The sequence below is a fragment of the Cololabis saira genome, chromosome 13, assembly GCF_033807715.1.
Source record: "Cololabis saira isolate AMF1-May2022 chromosome 13, fColSai1.1, whole genome shotgun sequence".
Lineage (NCBI taxonomy): Eukaryota > Metazoa > Chordata > Actinopteri > Beloniformes > Belonidae > Cololabis > Cololabis saira.
Window position 1 is genome coordinate 15,199,660 of NC_084599.1, and position 17,188 is coordinate 15,216,847.

At 38.4% G+C, this 17,188-nt stretch overlaps 1 protein-coding gene across 7 annotated transcripts; it reads right to left on the reverse strand.

The window, feature by feature from the left end:
- Window positions 1–173: 173 nt before the first annotated feature.
- On the reverse strand, window positions 174–16,431 carry LOC133458232 (AP-1 complex subunit sigma-2). Of its 7 annotated transcripts, XM_061737896.1 has the most exons (8): window positions 16,306–16,431; window positions 15,444–15,622; window positions 12,653–12,761; window positions 12,375–12,512; window positions 11,711–11,741; window positions 8,573–8,635; window positions 5,079–7,029; window positions 174–2,323 (listed from the first exon to the last, which is right to left on the reverse strand). In XM_061737896.1, the coding sequence occupies exons 2-6, from the start codon at window positions 15,620–15,622 to the stop codon at window positions 8,583–8,585; spliced, it is 510 nt and encodes a 169-aa protein (XP_061593880.1). In that variant the 5' UTR covers window positions 16,306–16,431; the 3' UTR covers window positions 174–2,323; window positions 5,079–7,029; window positions 8,573–8,582. The 7 variants fall into 7 exon arrangements, with proteins under 7 accessions (XP_061593880.1, XP_061593879.1, XP_061593883.1 ...); XM_061737895.1 differs by lacking the exons at window positions 5,079–7,029; window positions 8,573–8,635 and having other exon boundaries at window positions 174–2,117; window positions 2,218–2,323; XM_061737899.1 differs by lacking the exon at window positions 8,573–8,635.
- Between the last annotated feature and the right edge of the window lie 757 nt (window positions 16,432–17,188).

The following is a 17,188-nucleotide window of genomic DNA, read 5'->3' on the forward strand; positions in this document are numbered from 1 at the left end:
GGCTTTATGTCCAGCATGTCTTACAAAAATAAGTCAATAGATGACTGAACATTGATATTTTTGTGGCCACTCGATTTTTGTGGCCACTCAAACATGCATCCTTTCCCTCTTTATGATAGATCTTTCTTTAAACTATCATGTTGTTTTTTGTACTTATGCAGACTGGATTTCCTATTAAATTTTTATTAAAATCAATTTGTGCAGCATTGCTACATCTGTTTCATACACATCAGTCTTTCTTTTACAGCACAATTACAGAGAATATGTTCAATCCACAGCTCATTTAACACTTATGAGTCATCAGCAAATTATAAAGCGGGAATGAAACCATCTGTTCATGGCAGTCCCTTTATTGCTGAACATGACAAGAAAATACAGCCTACGTCTTTTGTCTAATTCACACGCATGTAGCAGAAACCACAAGTCCAATACTGTTATCCACAGCTTCTGCTTCATGTATGTCATAACTGCTGTATATATCATTATATACACAAGAATACAATAGTTTTTCAGTCACATAGAATCAATTAAACATGAAAAGGATCATAGGTAGTTGTATAAAAGTCAGAATAGCAATATATATATGTGTTACAACATGTAAAACAAGTGTGACATACTGAAGGTCCAAGAAAGAACCAAACACGAGAACAAAACTAGATAATTATACAGTTCAGTGTCAAAGGCATTGAATGTGTCTTTACATTTTTTTCAGTGAAATAACTGACGATGATAGTTTGAATGCATCAAAAAGAAAAAAAGGGTTTATGACGCTATTGCTTCTTGAGCCTTGGAGCACACAATAAAACAGCTAATCACGTCTCCAGAAGAATAACCCAGGTTGGGCTCTATATACTAATACGGTTTGTTACAAAGCAAGGACGAAGAGAAATACAGCAACTGAAAGTTAACAGTATACCATCATTGTGTGTGTCTTCAAAATACTCCTATAAAACTGTTACATAAAAAGCTCCTTTGAAGACAGATTGGTCAATGTTTTCTGCCCGAGCATGACCTCAGATTCATTTTACTCTAATCTCAGCACTGCATATTGCACATAACGTTGATGAACTCAGCGAGGACTTCATTAGAGCTGAATGAGGAGAAATTGATAGGACAATCATTTCCGATCAACGGCCGGGTATGGCCAAAAAAAGAGTAATCTACTGTTTAAATCAAAGATTATTATACTAAATTGGCCATCTAGTATAATACTGATATTATTTTTTGTGGCATTCTTCATCAGAAAAATCAAATAGGTGAAAAACAGTAGACATATTTCTGCACATAATACACTGATAACTTGCTACATTAAACTGGCTTGAAAACGTAACGACAATGAAACTGCAATATATTCTCTTTCTTAAAATGTGGACATCAATCAGTGGTTTAAGGCATTCATCATCATTAAGTAGGATCTACAATTAAAAAGTCCAATGAACTGATGCAGGTCTGTAAACTGAGAGGATACTGCTTTTTAAGTCACTTTGCAGTTAAACTGCAGTGGAGCAATACAGTGTTAGCACAGTGATCATATTTTAAATGATTTTCAGCGTAAACCTACAGTGTATTACTGAGTAAAGGATCATCACATTATAGCTATAGAGGAAACAGTGAAATTGAACATTAGTCTTTGGTTCTGTTAAAGGTCAGGTAAGGGATTTCTGGATGACATTCCTAGCACTGAGGGCTAGCTTCTCCCTCCAAATCTGTTTGTTATGGTTTGCCCTGCTCTGTTTGTTTCCAAGGCTGTGCATGAAGATCTATCATTATAATTATTATAATGATAATTACAGTGTATTTATGAGATGGACAGCTAATGGATAGTGATCAGATATTCACTGAACGTGACAAGAAAGTGTTCTGGGTTACAAATCACCATATAATCCCTCACCCTACCTTTAATGTAATACGTATGACTTCCCTTTGTAAAAGTTTAATTGACATTTTAGAAATTGTATCTTTAGTTCACAGAAAACAGTGATCACCTGGAATTCAATGAAAATTAACCAGAATTTTACTTCTTTCCAAAATATACTATACTCTATCTTTATTACAGTTAACATCATCACACTGAACAAACAAATGTCTCAGCAAATGCATACAAAGTGCTACATTGTCTTTAAAAAGAAGAAGAAGAAGAAGTAGAAAAGCCAACATGTCAGAGTGTGAGGGTGTGTGTGTTTGCTCAAATCTGCATTGAAGTTCTCAGCTACATACAGCAGCGGTGCTGGCAGGTGTTACGCCGCGAGGCCAGCGGTTCTGACGAGAACGGTGTTTATGTGAGTCCAATTTCCTCCAGGACACTGCGGGGGGTCTCTGCTTCCTGTGAGGGCAGAGAAGAACCACATCTCCAGTGAAGGGCTCTGTGAGCGACACACTGATCACAGCAACGGCAGTCCTGATCTGCTCTGATGCTGAACACTGGACGTGTTCTAGATACAGGTTAAATCCACGTTAACCGTTTCTAGCATCTAAATGTACAGTGTGTGTCCTTCAGGGCTAACAACAGCAGTGGGTGTTTTCTCTTTCTATAACATTTACAAAACCAACTTTTGGAATATGAAAAATGCTCCCATCCTACATCCCATTTGCTTACTGTCGTCCTTGCTGACTTTGTGATTGTGTTGGGACACAGTTGTTGATGTTGTAATATTCACCAAGTGAGGGAACCAGTGAAACTGGAGGCAAGAAGACTCACTCATGAGCTTGTGGGTGTCAACGTAAAAAGTATAAACACAACTGGGACCTGCATATTAGGACACTGGTTCAGTACCGCTACTCGTCATCATAATAAACTCTGCAGAGTATATAGTTGGGCTATTAACATGACTGTTTTGGATGTCATTTATGCAATGTTGTGTCACTTTATAATTTACATTATTATCATGGTTTTGGGTTTCTTCTCTTGCTTAATTTGGCATTTTTCCATGCACTTCCTGTTTTATTTTGAAAGTCTATTTTCCTTGTGTCTAAACTTTGAGTTTGACGTTTCTTCCTCCATTGACCCTGATTGTCTGTGCTTGAGTCTGTCAGCCCTGTCTCTATATGTCTTGTCTTTCCCTTCCTCCCTGCTGATCTATCTACCGGTATGTTTCTTCCAGTTGAATAAAACAACAAGTTCTGATGAAGGCATAGTGGGAATTTTAGGAATGCAAAATAACATGTTTTATTGAAATATTGGTGCAGAAACATATTCTGGACTCCAACACCTCTCTACATGGATTTCAGACAACATGGGGAGAAAGAGACTGCTGATCCAGCAGTAAGTGTAGAGGAGAACTGAACAGAAGGTATAACTATTGGCCGCGAATAAGTAACCAAAAACATGCATGTTAGGTTGATTGAATTCAATTCAATTGAGTGTTGATCAAAGTAATATTTGTCCATTTAAAAATGTTTCACATAATGAGTGACACATTTGTGATTCAGATCTGGAATGTAAATATTCGAAGATTAGAGCTGTGGAAGTTGCACTAGTCAATATTGATGCATTGCATTGCTAGAAAAAAAAACAAACCAAGATGAAAGACAGAAAACCTTGAATGAATTTAACAACTGCCCTACTATATACGTCAAATAATTGATGCATATTTACTTTTGTCTCCAAGTCGTAACTAATACGTCACAGACTGTGAAGCACCACTTAAATCCATAAGGGGGCAGTGACTTTTAATTTAAAGTGTTTAATAACATTATCCTGACACTGTTGTCATTTATTCCTGCAGATGTAGTATTTTGACTCATTGTATAAACGATTTACGTAAAATACAGATAAAGCCTATACATCTGAAAACTTTTTTCTCTCTCTTTCAGAACTGTATTTTTGCAGCGGTGGATTTTACCCTCCTTGCTGTGGAGGGAACTAGTGTTGACCAGATTCCTGCAGAGATGTCCTGCCATTCGGCAGCTTTTAGGTGGAGCCGCTGTGTTGCCCCCTTCCTCTGGTTCCTCTGTTTTTTTAGACGAGCCATATCATGTTCTTCAACAATCTGTGTTCATTGACTGTACATCACTGAAACTGGTCATTGTTATGCACTATTCAGTCGGATTTCATAGATATATAGACATCGTGAAAACATAAATGAATAAAGCCTGGACTACAAAAAAGTGGTGACACAGTAGTCAGAAGCAGTTTTCTCTGTAGGACAGAATAAGTAAAGAAAAAAAAACTATTTAAGACACCAAAAGCAAAGGCAGAATGTCCAGAAAAGCACATATGTTCTTTAAAACTGTATTTAATTGGCCTCATATCAGGCTATACTCGCTTGTTGATGGTTTTCACTTTTTTCTTCTTTATTTTGAAACATTATGCCGTATGAATCCTCTTATGCCAACTCTTTTAGTACCATTATTTTGGTTTATCCAGACATTCATATGACCATCTTTGAATGTCAGCTCCCTCACTCCCTTTTCACACGTGCAGCCTCACATCATCACCCTCCCTTCTCTGTGCGTCACCGTTGGGACTTCTCCTTCACCGTAGAACTCCTGGCCAGACTCACACCGAGCTGCTGCTGCTCAGATTAGTGCTAACCGGGGTTATATCATTCCACTTAAACTGTGCTTTGACAGTTTTCTGCAGTTGGTCACTGGTGTTTCTGCAGCCTCTCCATCTTTGAGTCTCACAGTCATAATTTTCAGTTCAGTTGTTTTTTTTCTGTTTCATGTGAAACTTTTAACAAATGTAACAAACTGTGATCTTAATTCATGAACCTGAACTTCTGAGAGTCTCACTTCATAAAATTAAATCTACAACATGCAAATGCAACAAAGCAGAGAAAGTTTTGATGTATTATACTCTAAACCTTTTTATTTTATTCTATCTATTCCAACTATGGTTGTACCATCAGGGTACTGCATGTAGCAATCTATGCTGTTTCAATTACTTTCTGTTTTGTAGCCTCTGTTTTCAAGGTAATCTTGTCCTCTTTAGTAAGATTTGTTTTTGACTATTCACATGAAGAAAATCTTCTATTTGTCAACCGACAAATATTGCAGTAGCTGTAATGTGATGCATTTGTAATAGTTGTTTAGTGATACAGGGGTGTTTACACATAGAAGGAAGGAGAAACACTTACTTTGGCATCCTAAAACAAGGTTCAGCACAAAAGTAAAAAGAAGACTTTCATCAGAGCAGTGACAGAAAAAAAGTGTCTTCTGATAACAGGAGAGAAAGTATACATGTCTACACACTGACTGCTGTAGTCATTCGGTTTTCAGTGCAAGATGTTTAACCCCGACTTCAACGTATCAAAATAGCACTGTCCAACAGTGATGATCATTAAACTAGCAGTGTGTTGTTGGAGAGATCAATACTTGGTCATCTACTGTTTACACTGCAAAGAAAGTAGCTCTTTAATCGGTTTCTAACACAGATAAAAACAGGTGAAGAAATTACGCCACAGAAAAGAAAATAGAGAGAAACAGCATACACTCAGGAGATGATGGTCGTGTAAAAGGAAGACACCAGCGTCCTTAATGGTGAGAGAATCATTATCAATTTATTTATTATATACCCTGATATGTATATATATATATATCACTCTATTGTCTGTTTAGTCAGACACAGACGATCAATGACAGACCTTCCTGAAGATTTTTAGTGATTAGTCAGTCCGCTTTTATTTAAAATGGATAAATGGAAGGCTAAAAGACACCTCACTGAATTTAAACAAAGTGCAAAATCATTTTAGCATAATGCCACTTACCTGGAGAGTTGTCTTATTTATTTAAATAGGAAAATAATTATAGTTGTTAAATATTAATTGTTCTGGAACAATTATAAATAACTGATTTAAAAGTATTGGGCAGATTAAAAAAAAAAAGATCTGTGTTTAGTTTTCATTTATAACAACTTTTAACAATTCCTGGGAATCAAGGCAAGTACAAGGAGTTGAACAAAAGGGAAACAAGAGGATACATAGAAATACAAACAAAACAGAAAAAAAAGATCAAACGGCGTGGTAAAGGAACATGTGAGCTCCTCGCAAGGGAAGCATAATGTGAACTTGATGAAAATATGAACTGTGAGGAAACCGGTCAGAATACGATGAAGATGGTTAGCCTCCGTCTGTGTTTAAGTAAGTACTGGATCAGAAGTCACACAATCATATTCTGTGATTTCTTCTCCAAGAATTTGTTAAATTTTTCTTTTAGTAAATCTAGATTTGAAGAATCAAGGCCTTGAAATTGTATACTTAAACACAGACTTCTTTGCTACAACGCTGTACTACAACCTCTGCAGCAGGGGGCAGACTTTCTCCACACAGACCAAGAGGCAGCAGCACAGACGAAAGTGAAGGAAAACAAAAACAAAAAAAGATGGCCATTTTGTGTACAACGTACACTACAGTTAATTAACACTGGTCTCATTTATCCTATTTAGCTAAAATGTGTTTAAACCAGAAACATTTCAATCATGTGTCAGCCTGATCCAAGAGTGCTGCTGGATGTCAGACGGAGCTGTCGATCAGTTGCACAAGAATTTACAGGTCAGAGTGCAGATCTAGTTTAAACCCGGGAGAAAAATAAATGAGTTTGAATTATTACTCAAACAGCCCACTCTGGGTTCACGGCAACACATGATCCAGACCTAAACAGTGGTCACAATAATAAGAAAAGACGATCAACTGCTGAGATGGTTCACAGTTCAGCAGACAAATGACAGCCAAGTAAAAGATTTTAAACATTTGATGTTGACATTGACGTTGTCATCCATACTGTCGGAGAACGTGCCATATCCAGGCAGAATCTGATCAATTACTTTCATTTGTGACCGTTTTCAGTTTACTTTGGACAGTAGGGTAAGATAGCTGTCATGCATCAAGTTGAACTGAAACTGAGACTACTGTTGAACCCCGTAACCAATGAGAACGTCAGGTGCTCAGAGGGCAGAAAGAAAGGTGCCAGGTACTGAGGAGCTCAGCATGCAGGGTGGATGATAGCAGCAGCAGCAGCAGCAGCAGCGGCAGCAGCAGCAGTGATGGCAGCCAGTCAGTACACAGGCACATTAAAGTACTCATGACGGGGCTGGGGGAGAGAAATGCACACAGCTTAGAAAACCAGGCAGAGTCTTAACAGCCACCTCATTCACACACACGTCACCCTGGGGACATGCAGGACACGAAGCGACAGGCAAAAGGCTTCATTTCATGACTAATGACTCTACATCATTTTCTCAAGGAACAGTCTGACAAATGTTGGTTTAGACACACTCTTGTTGAGGTTAGACAACAAGAAAAAAAAGGTAAACCATTTATTTTAGCACAAGAGTATGATACTTTTAAACTGTGTCACTTTATATATATATATATATATATATATATATATATATATATATATATATATATATATATATATATATATATATATATATATATATATATACCGTATTTTCTGGACTATAAGCCGCACCTGTATATAAGCCGCACCCGCTCTATTTAAAAAAAAAGATATGCAAGCCGCAAATATTTATGTTGTTAGATTAGACATTTACTACATGTACAGAACCATTTTGAACTGATAAATAAATAAATGATGTACATGTTTGTACCTAAATAGATCCTTTCCTAACAGTGTCTTTTAACACGGCAGCAACTTTGCTGATTAAAACGGGACAGAACCAAGAGAAAATAACCAGTATTTATTTATCTATTTATCTGTTTGAAATCTGCTTCTACCTACTTCTATCTGCTAAAGAAGAAGTAGCTTATTCTTCTTTGCATTTATTTTGTCTTAGTTTTTATTCTAATTCCGGTTAGAGCGCCCCGAGCGGTGGAAGAAAAATCCACAGAATAGTGGACCTTTGTATAAGCCGCATGGTTCAAAACCTATGAATAGCGGCTTATAGTCCAGAAAATACGATATATATATATATATATATATATATATATATATATATACACAGACATATATGTATATATATATATATATATATATATATATATATATATATATATATATATATATATATATATATATATATACATACATACACGTACATAGATACATATAAATAGATAGATAGATAGATAGATAGATAGATAGATAGATAGATAGATAGATAGATAGATAGATAGATAGATAGATAGATAGATAGATAGATAGATAGATAGATAGATAGATAGATAGATAGATAGATAGATAGATAGATAGATAGATAGATAGATAGATAGATAGATAGATAGATAGATAGATAGATAGATAGATAGATAGATAGATAGATAGATAGATAGATAGATAGATAGATAGATAGATAGATAGATAGATAGATAGAAATATAAAACTGTTAGTGGTCAGCATCAAAAGAAAAGTTAACACATTGATGGAAACTCCAGACATTTGAAAGACTTCTGTTTTCAACACAAGTGTGTGTCGTCAGCAGTGGAAAGACAGCTACAATAAACAAGTGACCGGGAACTAAACCACAAGAAAAACCGTCTGGACAAGCCAGGACTGAGCTACAGACAGACTTGTGTGCTGTATATTCTGTATACAAAGATAGATGGACACAGTGACACTACAGGGCTCTGGGTGTACACACAACCTAAATCCACAGACACAAAGTATTCACCTTAGTGGGCCTAACTCTGGAAAAGACCAGAGGATTCTGAGGCCATATTTGGGACCATCATACCTGCGAGGCAAACATTTTCATAAGGACACAGACAAACAGAAGGACGTGTCAACTCTGATGAAGTCTAGTAATCTAGAGTACTACACTCCTACGGTATGAAGATTACAGTGTGAGATTAACTGTGCAACACCTGAACAACTATGCCCCGTCCAAGGAGGCGTCTCGGCTCCATTTACCTCTGATGCCTTTCCTTGCAGAACCGAGCAGAGCTGCAAATCTTCCGAGGCTTCATTATTCCTAAAGAAGATCTGCTTGCTGGCACCAAAGTAACGGCCAACTCTTGAGAAATATTTCATTAAAGGCTTATCAAAATAGCTTCCACTAAATCCCCGGTGGAATTTTTCTTTCTCTACAATTACTGCACTGTGCACCTACTAAGGCCAATAAGCTCAAGACCTCAGCTCCATATGAGCACCAACTGTCCCTGCACTGTTTACCTACCATCTCAGTAGAATATTGTTTCCTCTAAAATAGTAATTGTATTATAACCCCCACGGTATTTTAAACAATCAGCTGACGAACGCAGGACACTGCAAGGTGGATTGCTTGTCTTTTCTCTCTCTCTCTCTCTAATTATGAAAAACCACAATTTAATGAGCCTTTTTTATCCACATTTGGTGCCCCCTCCCACTGGTTTTGGATTTCCTGTTGGTTTATTCTCACAAGAAAAGAGCAAAACAAACAGTAAAGTGATAAACTGGATGACTATAGCTGATGGAGTCAGACACACCCTGTTTTTCTGCCTGAAATACCCCCCCAACCCTCCAAATGTGTACTAACCCACCAACACAGCCAAGTTCCTTCTTCATCGCTGACTGAGTTAACATCTGCTAAAACAGCAACTATGACATGAAACAGATTCATGGTTTCATTAGGTGCAAACGGCGTTGAAGATGAGAGCCTCAGAAAGGAGGAAAGTGAATCAGTGATTTGTTTTTTTCAATTGATCATCTTTGTATTGCAGATTTTTGATTAAAAAGTGTATTTTGATGCATGTAATGCATGAAAAGGTAATCACATGTTGAAGCAAGAGAAAGCAACTAACTTCATGTTACTGTGGAAACATTAGTTATCTGAGCAATTTAGTGTTGCTTAGTTAGTGGGCTGGCCTCCACATAGACAGCAAAGTCCTTTCACTTCAATTACTTACACTTCAACTTCAACCCCCCCCCCCAAAAAGAAAGATCATAAATTAATGAGAACCCTGTGATCTGATTCTCTACAATCATTTAAACTAACCTAATGTAAAAAAAAAAAAGAAAAAAAGATCCCCAGCAGGTATTGTTGGATGAAACTGTGTGTTATTGGGGCTGAGTGTGTCCAGGCGTTTGAGCTCATGCCTGCCGGGGCCCGATAGTACCGCATGTTTCCCTCAGAGTTATGAAACCGTCAGACTGGCACAAGTACATGCAGGTAGACGTTCACGGGACGCAGCGTTGGAAACCCATGCTGACCAACTGGTTGCCCCATTCTGGTATTTACCAGTTGCCTGGACGGAGGCAGGCATAGACTCAAGCACCATTACAACATCTCCTCATTAGGGAAACTTCCCCAGTCTTCACCCTGGCTCTATAAATACAGAGTTGAGCCAATCAGAGACCTATTTCACTCTTCCTCCCACTGGAAATGTGGACCGTCTCTTCTCTGCTTTTTGATCGCACTTTTTCCTACGCCAGAAAATATCTTCTCATTTTATGGACTTAAAAGGAACCACCACATAGAGAGCCTCCCATAGGTCGATTACGGTCCATGTGCAGTGTGTTCTCCACAGCGAGGTTGTGGCCAGCTGATTGCAGATCAATGGAAAGCTTCACAGCTTTTCCTCAGGCGTTATGGATTTAGCTGGGCAGCCACTGCGTCACAGCTGACGGGGATGAACCCTGGTCAGATTTGTTAATACTTCCTGATTTCATTTACTTCCCCTAATTGTTTTTAAAATCCTTGCTGGATCTTATAGATCATTTGGACAAATATACATAATATAAAATACCTTTGGCAGTATTTTATAGCATTTTAGTTTATAGAACCTTTATTCTGGGCTTGACTTTTTTTTTTTTTTTAACTGTATCAGCAGTTTTATGGACATTGAACATAAAACAGCTCCAGTGTTGGGTGTCACCTACAAATAACACCGCTTTTCCCCGGTGGATGTTAATGGGTTGTCAGCAGTGGTTTGATTTGCCTTCCCAGAAGTCATTAGCTGTGGCCTTTTGGGGCGGACCAATTGAATAAATGTTGACCATATACATCTGCTACTTGACTGATCATTTTACTGCTTTCTCATACAAAGTAATTGCACTTATTCAGGAAAGGGTGGTGGTGATTAAACGAGTAATATGCCTAAATCTCTGCTTTAAGTTATTTCTGACGATAATAGGTTATAAGATGTATTTAAGGTTTTGGTTGTTATACCGGGCATTAAAGTAATGGCCTGGGGTTACCTGAAGTAAGCTGAAATGCAGATGTCCAGCTGTAGTTGGAGTTCTTTTTGTTTTTCCTTTAAATTCCTAACTGTGTTTAAGCTATATTTTATTTACATTTACTGGGTTGCTATGGATTTTGCAAAAGTAACTTTGCTCCTTTTACATGAAATGGACCTTTTACAAGAAAAGGTCCATTTGTGCTCCCTCTGGCATGCAGTCAAATACACTTTGTTTGTGAGCTGCAACTTGAGCTCTGCTCATTTTCACAGACAAAATGAAGCAGGTCTGAAGGGAACTCTAAAGATTGTTTGTGGTGCAACTTTTTTCTCGAGAACAAATTTACGAGTGATTGCTCGTTCAGTTACTGACATGTGTTATCTGATCATGTAGCTGATGACCAGATGGTCTCAGGAGTTAATGGTTAGTGCATAGAAATCCATTTCCATCAGGGTTGTGAGGGCAGCTACAGGTCAGAATTCAGCTGCAAAAACACACCTGCAACTCCAACATTTGTGCTGTAATCTTAATCTTAGCACCTGAAATATTGTAGTTGCTTGTGTGTTGTTCCTGCTGGCTTCAGCATCATCTAGAGTCTATCTTACTACTGATCTGAAACTACAGCAAGGTTTATCAGAAGCTTCGCAAACTGTACCTGCAAACAGGCGCATCTGAAAGTCTATATTCTGCAAATCACAACAGCAAAGAATACACAGGCAAAGAGAGAGATGTGTCAGCTGCAATCGGGATAAAAAACAACAGCAAAAAAACAAGAAAACTAAATTCAAGACACACAAGGTATCGTTAAGTGCATGAAAAGAAAAACACAAGAAATTAAATGTTGAAAAGAACAACAAAGCAGTCATCAGTTAGCATCCATCATTTTATGAAGGAAAATCTCATCTAAGTTGGGCACATTAGTATTTTCCACTCGGATTATTTGGTATTTGAATGGCTATCAAACAAATGATGGATCAGTTCTATATAACGTTGACTCTGGTTTCCTGTGAGAATGTACTTCAGCACAGCTGCCAACGCTTCAAGTGTATCTGGGAGCTTATAAGCAGCTCGTGAAAACCCAAAACCTCCTGCTGCTGATGTTTCAATGTAAACGCTGATGAAACGCAGCGTTGCTTCAACTGTGAAGCACAAATGTGCTGATCGTGACTACTTATCTACAAATGATCACATATGATCAGTTTTAATGCTAAACAAGCCATGCAACCCCCACCCTTCCTCCCCCATATGCTGGTGGAAAGAATAACAGAGAAACTTAGTAGAATGAAGCAAACATATATTAAATTCATCAGATATCTCACCTCCTGCAGCAGGTCAGCCTGCTCAATGGCCTTCAGGACGTTCTTTTTGGACGTCTCCTGGGCCTCTCCACCCAGCAAGAATTCATCCAGAATGAAGTAGGCCTTCTCAAAGTTGAAGATGATGTCAAGCTCACAAACCTGTCGGGCAGAAATTAGCCAACACTACTTAATCACTGTGGTTTGAGTCAAAGTTCAACAGGTGTAAAGTAATATATCGTGCACAACGTGTAAGAGAAAAATGATTTAACAAGAGAGAGATGGGAGAAGCATAAACCCACACTTCCAAAGTATTTATCTAGCAGCTCCACATATCTGTGGATGATCTCTAGCGTGATGAGCTCGTTGTCCTGGTCCTCTATGGCACAGCAGAAGTACAGACTGGCATACCTGGAACACAAATGACAAACACCTTTCAAACACCAGTCAAAGCGAGCATCAGAGGTGCTGAGTTTATGATTCACTTAGACAGGACTTTCAGCTGATATAACGTCTCCCTTCCCACTTACATGGTGCTGACGGAGCACTTCAACATTATTGTGTACCGTGTGCAGGGTATTCATTTAAAAGCCACAAACCAGAGGCAGGATGCTGAACCGCCTAAGCCTATTCTGCTAAAGTTCCTTATCCCCAATAATCCCATAGGCACCCTTTAAGCATGTGACGACCAGCTAATAAAGGAGCTGGTCAGTTGATCTCTTGCTTCTGGAGGGCCCAGAGGGAAAAATGGAGCAGGCAGCAGACTTCAGGAAGAGACACATAAAAGACCGGCGGAAGTCTCAAACTCAGAGCAGCAGCTGGACGTGAACACTGATGTGTGTAAATGACTGGACTGTTTGGATTCTCCATTTTTCACGGCCCATTTCCTACTTGTCTACTGTTTGCACTAATGAACGAGGAAGCACAAAATGCTCGGTTCAACAGTTCCGCTGCTTGTGGTACATTGTAGCGAGGAAGCTCTCTAATGTGGCTGGCTCATGCCAGTAAGCATGGCAGGAGGACGTTAAAAACAAAATACATACTCCGTGTCAAGGAGATTCTCAGCATAACAGTATCAAACCTATATCTAACCAGGTAAACTGCATGTTGGGCAGTGTTGCTTAGAAAGAAAAGATCAAGAACTGTATCAAATGTTTGATATCCAGACAATGAAATCTAATTATCTAATTATATTTCCCCAGTCATGTCCTATTTGGTTTCCCAATCGTTAGTGAATGCAGCACCAAAAGCAGCACCAGAAGTGGCCACCGCAAAGAAAAGAAATGTCAAGACCAGTGACTCATCGCCCATGAGAAACAGTTCTTAATGTTTGCCTCTAAAAACATAAGCAAACGGGCCAGCAGTGAGGCCCGGTTAATGGAGCCTACACTTCTGACTGCTCTACTACACACCAGTCATTGAAGTGTTTTAACCACCCGGGTCAGTTCAACAAGTTACTCATGATGAAGCTGAGGGTGGAAGAGCGATCAATACCAACTCTTCAAGCTCCAATCACAAACAAGGGAAATATTTGAGAATAAAATTGCCAGTTCAGTAGTGGTCAAATTGCCGTGTGCTGGTATGAACTCTCATACTGGGTATCGTAGGTTCTCCAGTACAGTAACGATATGCTTCAGAGGTAAAAGAAAGTAACTTTTATTCAGATATATTGGTATACTTATTAGGGCTGGGCGATATATCGAGATTTTAATATATATCGATATATTTTCAAACGCGATATGGTACGAGACAATATCGTTTATATCGAGAAAAAAAAAAAGATTTTTTTTTTTAATGATTTTGACATAGCTTATTTTGTGAAAAATTGACTTGGATGTTTTATTTGAAATTTGCACAAATATTTTGTTATTTGCACAACTGTCAACCTCAGTGGAAAAGTCTACTTGTTACTGTCTACATTGTATTAATTGCACAGTGTATTTTAATTTAATTGTTATGCAGGAAAGGGATATTTGTTTTATTTTATTCAAGAAGCATTGTTATTCTATATATGCAGACAGTTTATTTTTATTTCATTTGTTTTATACATTTTGATATTGTGCAGACCTCTCTTAATAAATGTACCTGTGTGACATTTGGCACGAGGCATTGTATTAAAACTGACTGTTTTTTTAAGGGTTTGCCTCAGAAAACATGAAGCTAACAGAGATGCTATGCTATAATGCTTTGGGGGAAACCCCAATTATGGCATGGAAAAAATATCAATATATATCGAGTATCGCCATTCAGCTAGAAAATATAATTATATAATAATAACTTATCCAAAACTGCAAATGCCAAGCCACACCCCACAGAGGAGACGAGTTGGGGAGAGAAGTGGAGTTGAGTTGTTTACTTCATCCCCTAAAACTGGCTGCTATGAAAAGTGGGAAGGCAAGTACACCAGGAGAGCTGTGGTACTTCATCCCTGCAGTAATTAGGCCAAAACATGTTACAGAAATTTCACCAAGAACTCAGGTGTCAGGTTGAATAAATGGCAACCTGACTTTTTAAATCTGTGTTAAATTAAAGTGACATGTCTTCTAACTCACATTTCAGGTGCCAACACAAGACAAGCCGTTATCTAGAGCTCACACTTCTATTAAAATGCTCCAGATCTGCTCTTTCACATCACACGACTGTGTCCTGAGGGTCAGGTGGGAAAATGTGCCATGCCCAAAATATTATTTATCTGTCTTTCTCTGCAGAAAAAAAGATGCATGTTGTGTCTTCTGGTGTCATTTTCTAATGAAACCTAATGAAAAATAACTATCACCAGTTTAGACAAAAAAAACACAGTCTGGTTGAGCTCCACTAGTCCTGTCTGTGTTTGTCTGTCCCTGCTGGGTCACTCGGGCTCACTAGTCTGCCTGCTTGTCCGTTGGCATGGCAACAGGATATAATGAGGGGAAAAATAAATGCTCTTTTTGTCATTCCTGTCTCAGAGCAGTGTTGATGGCTGGATCTCATTGTTGTTCTTTGCCAAAAGGAGCCCGGCTGGGCCACGTATTAATGATGGATGTACCAAACGCCCCATATTCCGGCCTGTGAGCGCTGAAACAGGAAAACATTATGCTCACAATTACTACCCACCTCTTGTAAACAATTTTTAGATCTCTCCACTCCAGGAAGCTGCACATTTTGGGCTTCCGAGCCAGGACGGTCTGGACCAACTCCCTGGTGATCTTCTTCTTCTCCTTGTCACACAGAGGCACGTACCATTTCTGAAGCCTCAGCTTGCCCTGGCGACTGAAGAGAAGCATGAACTGCATCTGAAGAGATGGGAAGAGGAAAGAAACATGTAAAAAAGGTGTGAGTAAAATGATGAGGCGCATGAGTGGGTGGCTGGAGACATCAGCACAAAAAGACTAAACCCATTCAAAATAACTAATTATAACACCAATTAAACTAAGCAGGATGAAGACATTCTGATTCTGACAACTTCATCCCAAATTAGTCATTAGTTATTACAGCAGCTTACTCCAAGGGGGGTCAAAAATAATGCTTGAAAAGTGTACTGTAATGTACTGTATTAGATCCAACAACATCATGAATTGATCTCAAACAATAACCCTTTCTGTAATAAAGTAAAAAGAGTATCCAGCAGGTTGACAGGTCAATATTAGGTAAATATTAGTGCGTTCTTGCACTTCAGCTTCATATTCTACCTGAATGGTTGACCACAAAACAAATAATCACATGTCTTAAACACAACATAATACACAGACACAGATTCCATAAGATGCCTTTAAATGTCAATTAGTGGCCATTATCTTTAATTAGTTAAGACGAGAAAATCATTTACACCGTTATCAACGCAGGCTGAACGGAAGTGCCTTTAACTCCGCTGTTTACAGGTTAAACATCAGCATGCTCCGCCACCGCACATCATATCTAAAACAAAACATGTTAATTTAATACAAAAATTGAATAGTATATTGTTAAAATGACTTACCTTGAATAATAACAGCGCTATGGTCCTCTATGAATAAAGCAGCCACCAGTACCACCCTGATACCAGCCTGTAACCGGGCAAGTTCAAATCAGGCTTCTGATTGGCTGCACAGATATTCGAGACAATTCTGATTGGTTGATGCACTTAATAGGCCCCGCCTCTCAGACGCTTTAATTCAATGTCTACAACATTATTGGCTGGTCTAGACATCAATCAAATCACATGATAACGCCCATTAAAAAACTTAATCATCACAAGCATTCTCTGTATGTTTAACAGAGACAAACCAGGAGGAGAACTTTGGCTGTTTTTCATTACATACTTTCAGGAAGAAAGACATAAACAAACAAAAAGTCTCATTTACATGGGTTTGGGTGCTGACAAGTTTTGTTTCCTGCCTGCATTTTGGTCAGCATCTTTTGTTTTGTACAAATATGGTTGAAAGTGCCAATTCTTGGCCAAAACTGGTAGAATTGTCCAGTGCACACTCTTTGCACAATATGTTCAGACAAGTTCACATATTAATATAACATAGCTTTGATTCTAGGTTAATGTGGGTCCAGCAGCCAGCAACAACATAGTAAAAAGTACACAGCCAAAGTAAAAATAAATAAATAGAATAACTAAATAATAATGAATATGAATAAATAAATAGATACACATAAACTAACAACACCTCAGAAACCCACAAATCAACATCATTGATGGTGGTGGGATGCAGAACATCTCACTATCTTCATGGGAGCTCATTATATACCTGAACGACACTTGCCCTCAAGAAGGAGTCACTCTGGACCATGGAGGGGACTGTATTTACAGAAACACAGGTGCAGTATGACGGAGTGGCCTAAGGGCGGTGTGTAAGGGCCACTAAGGAGTATTA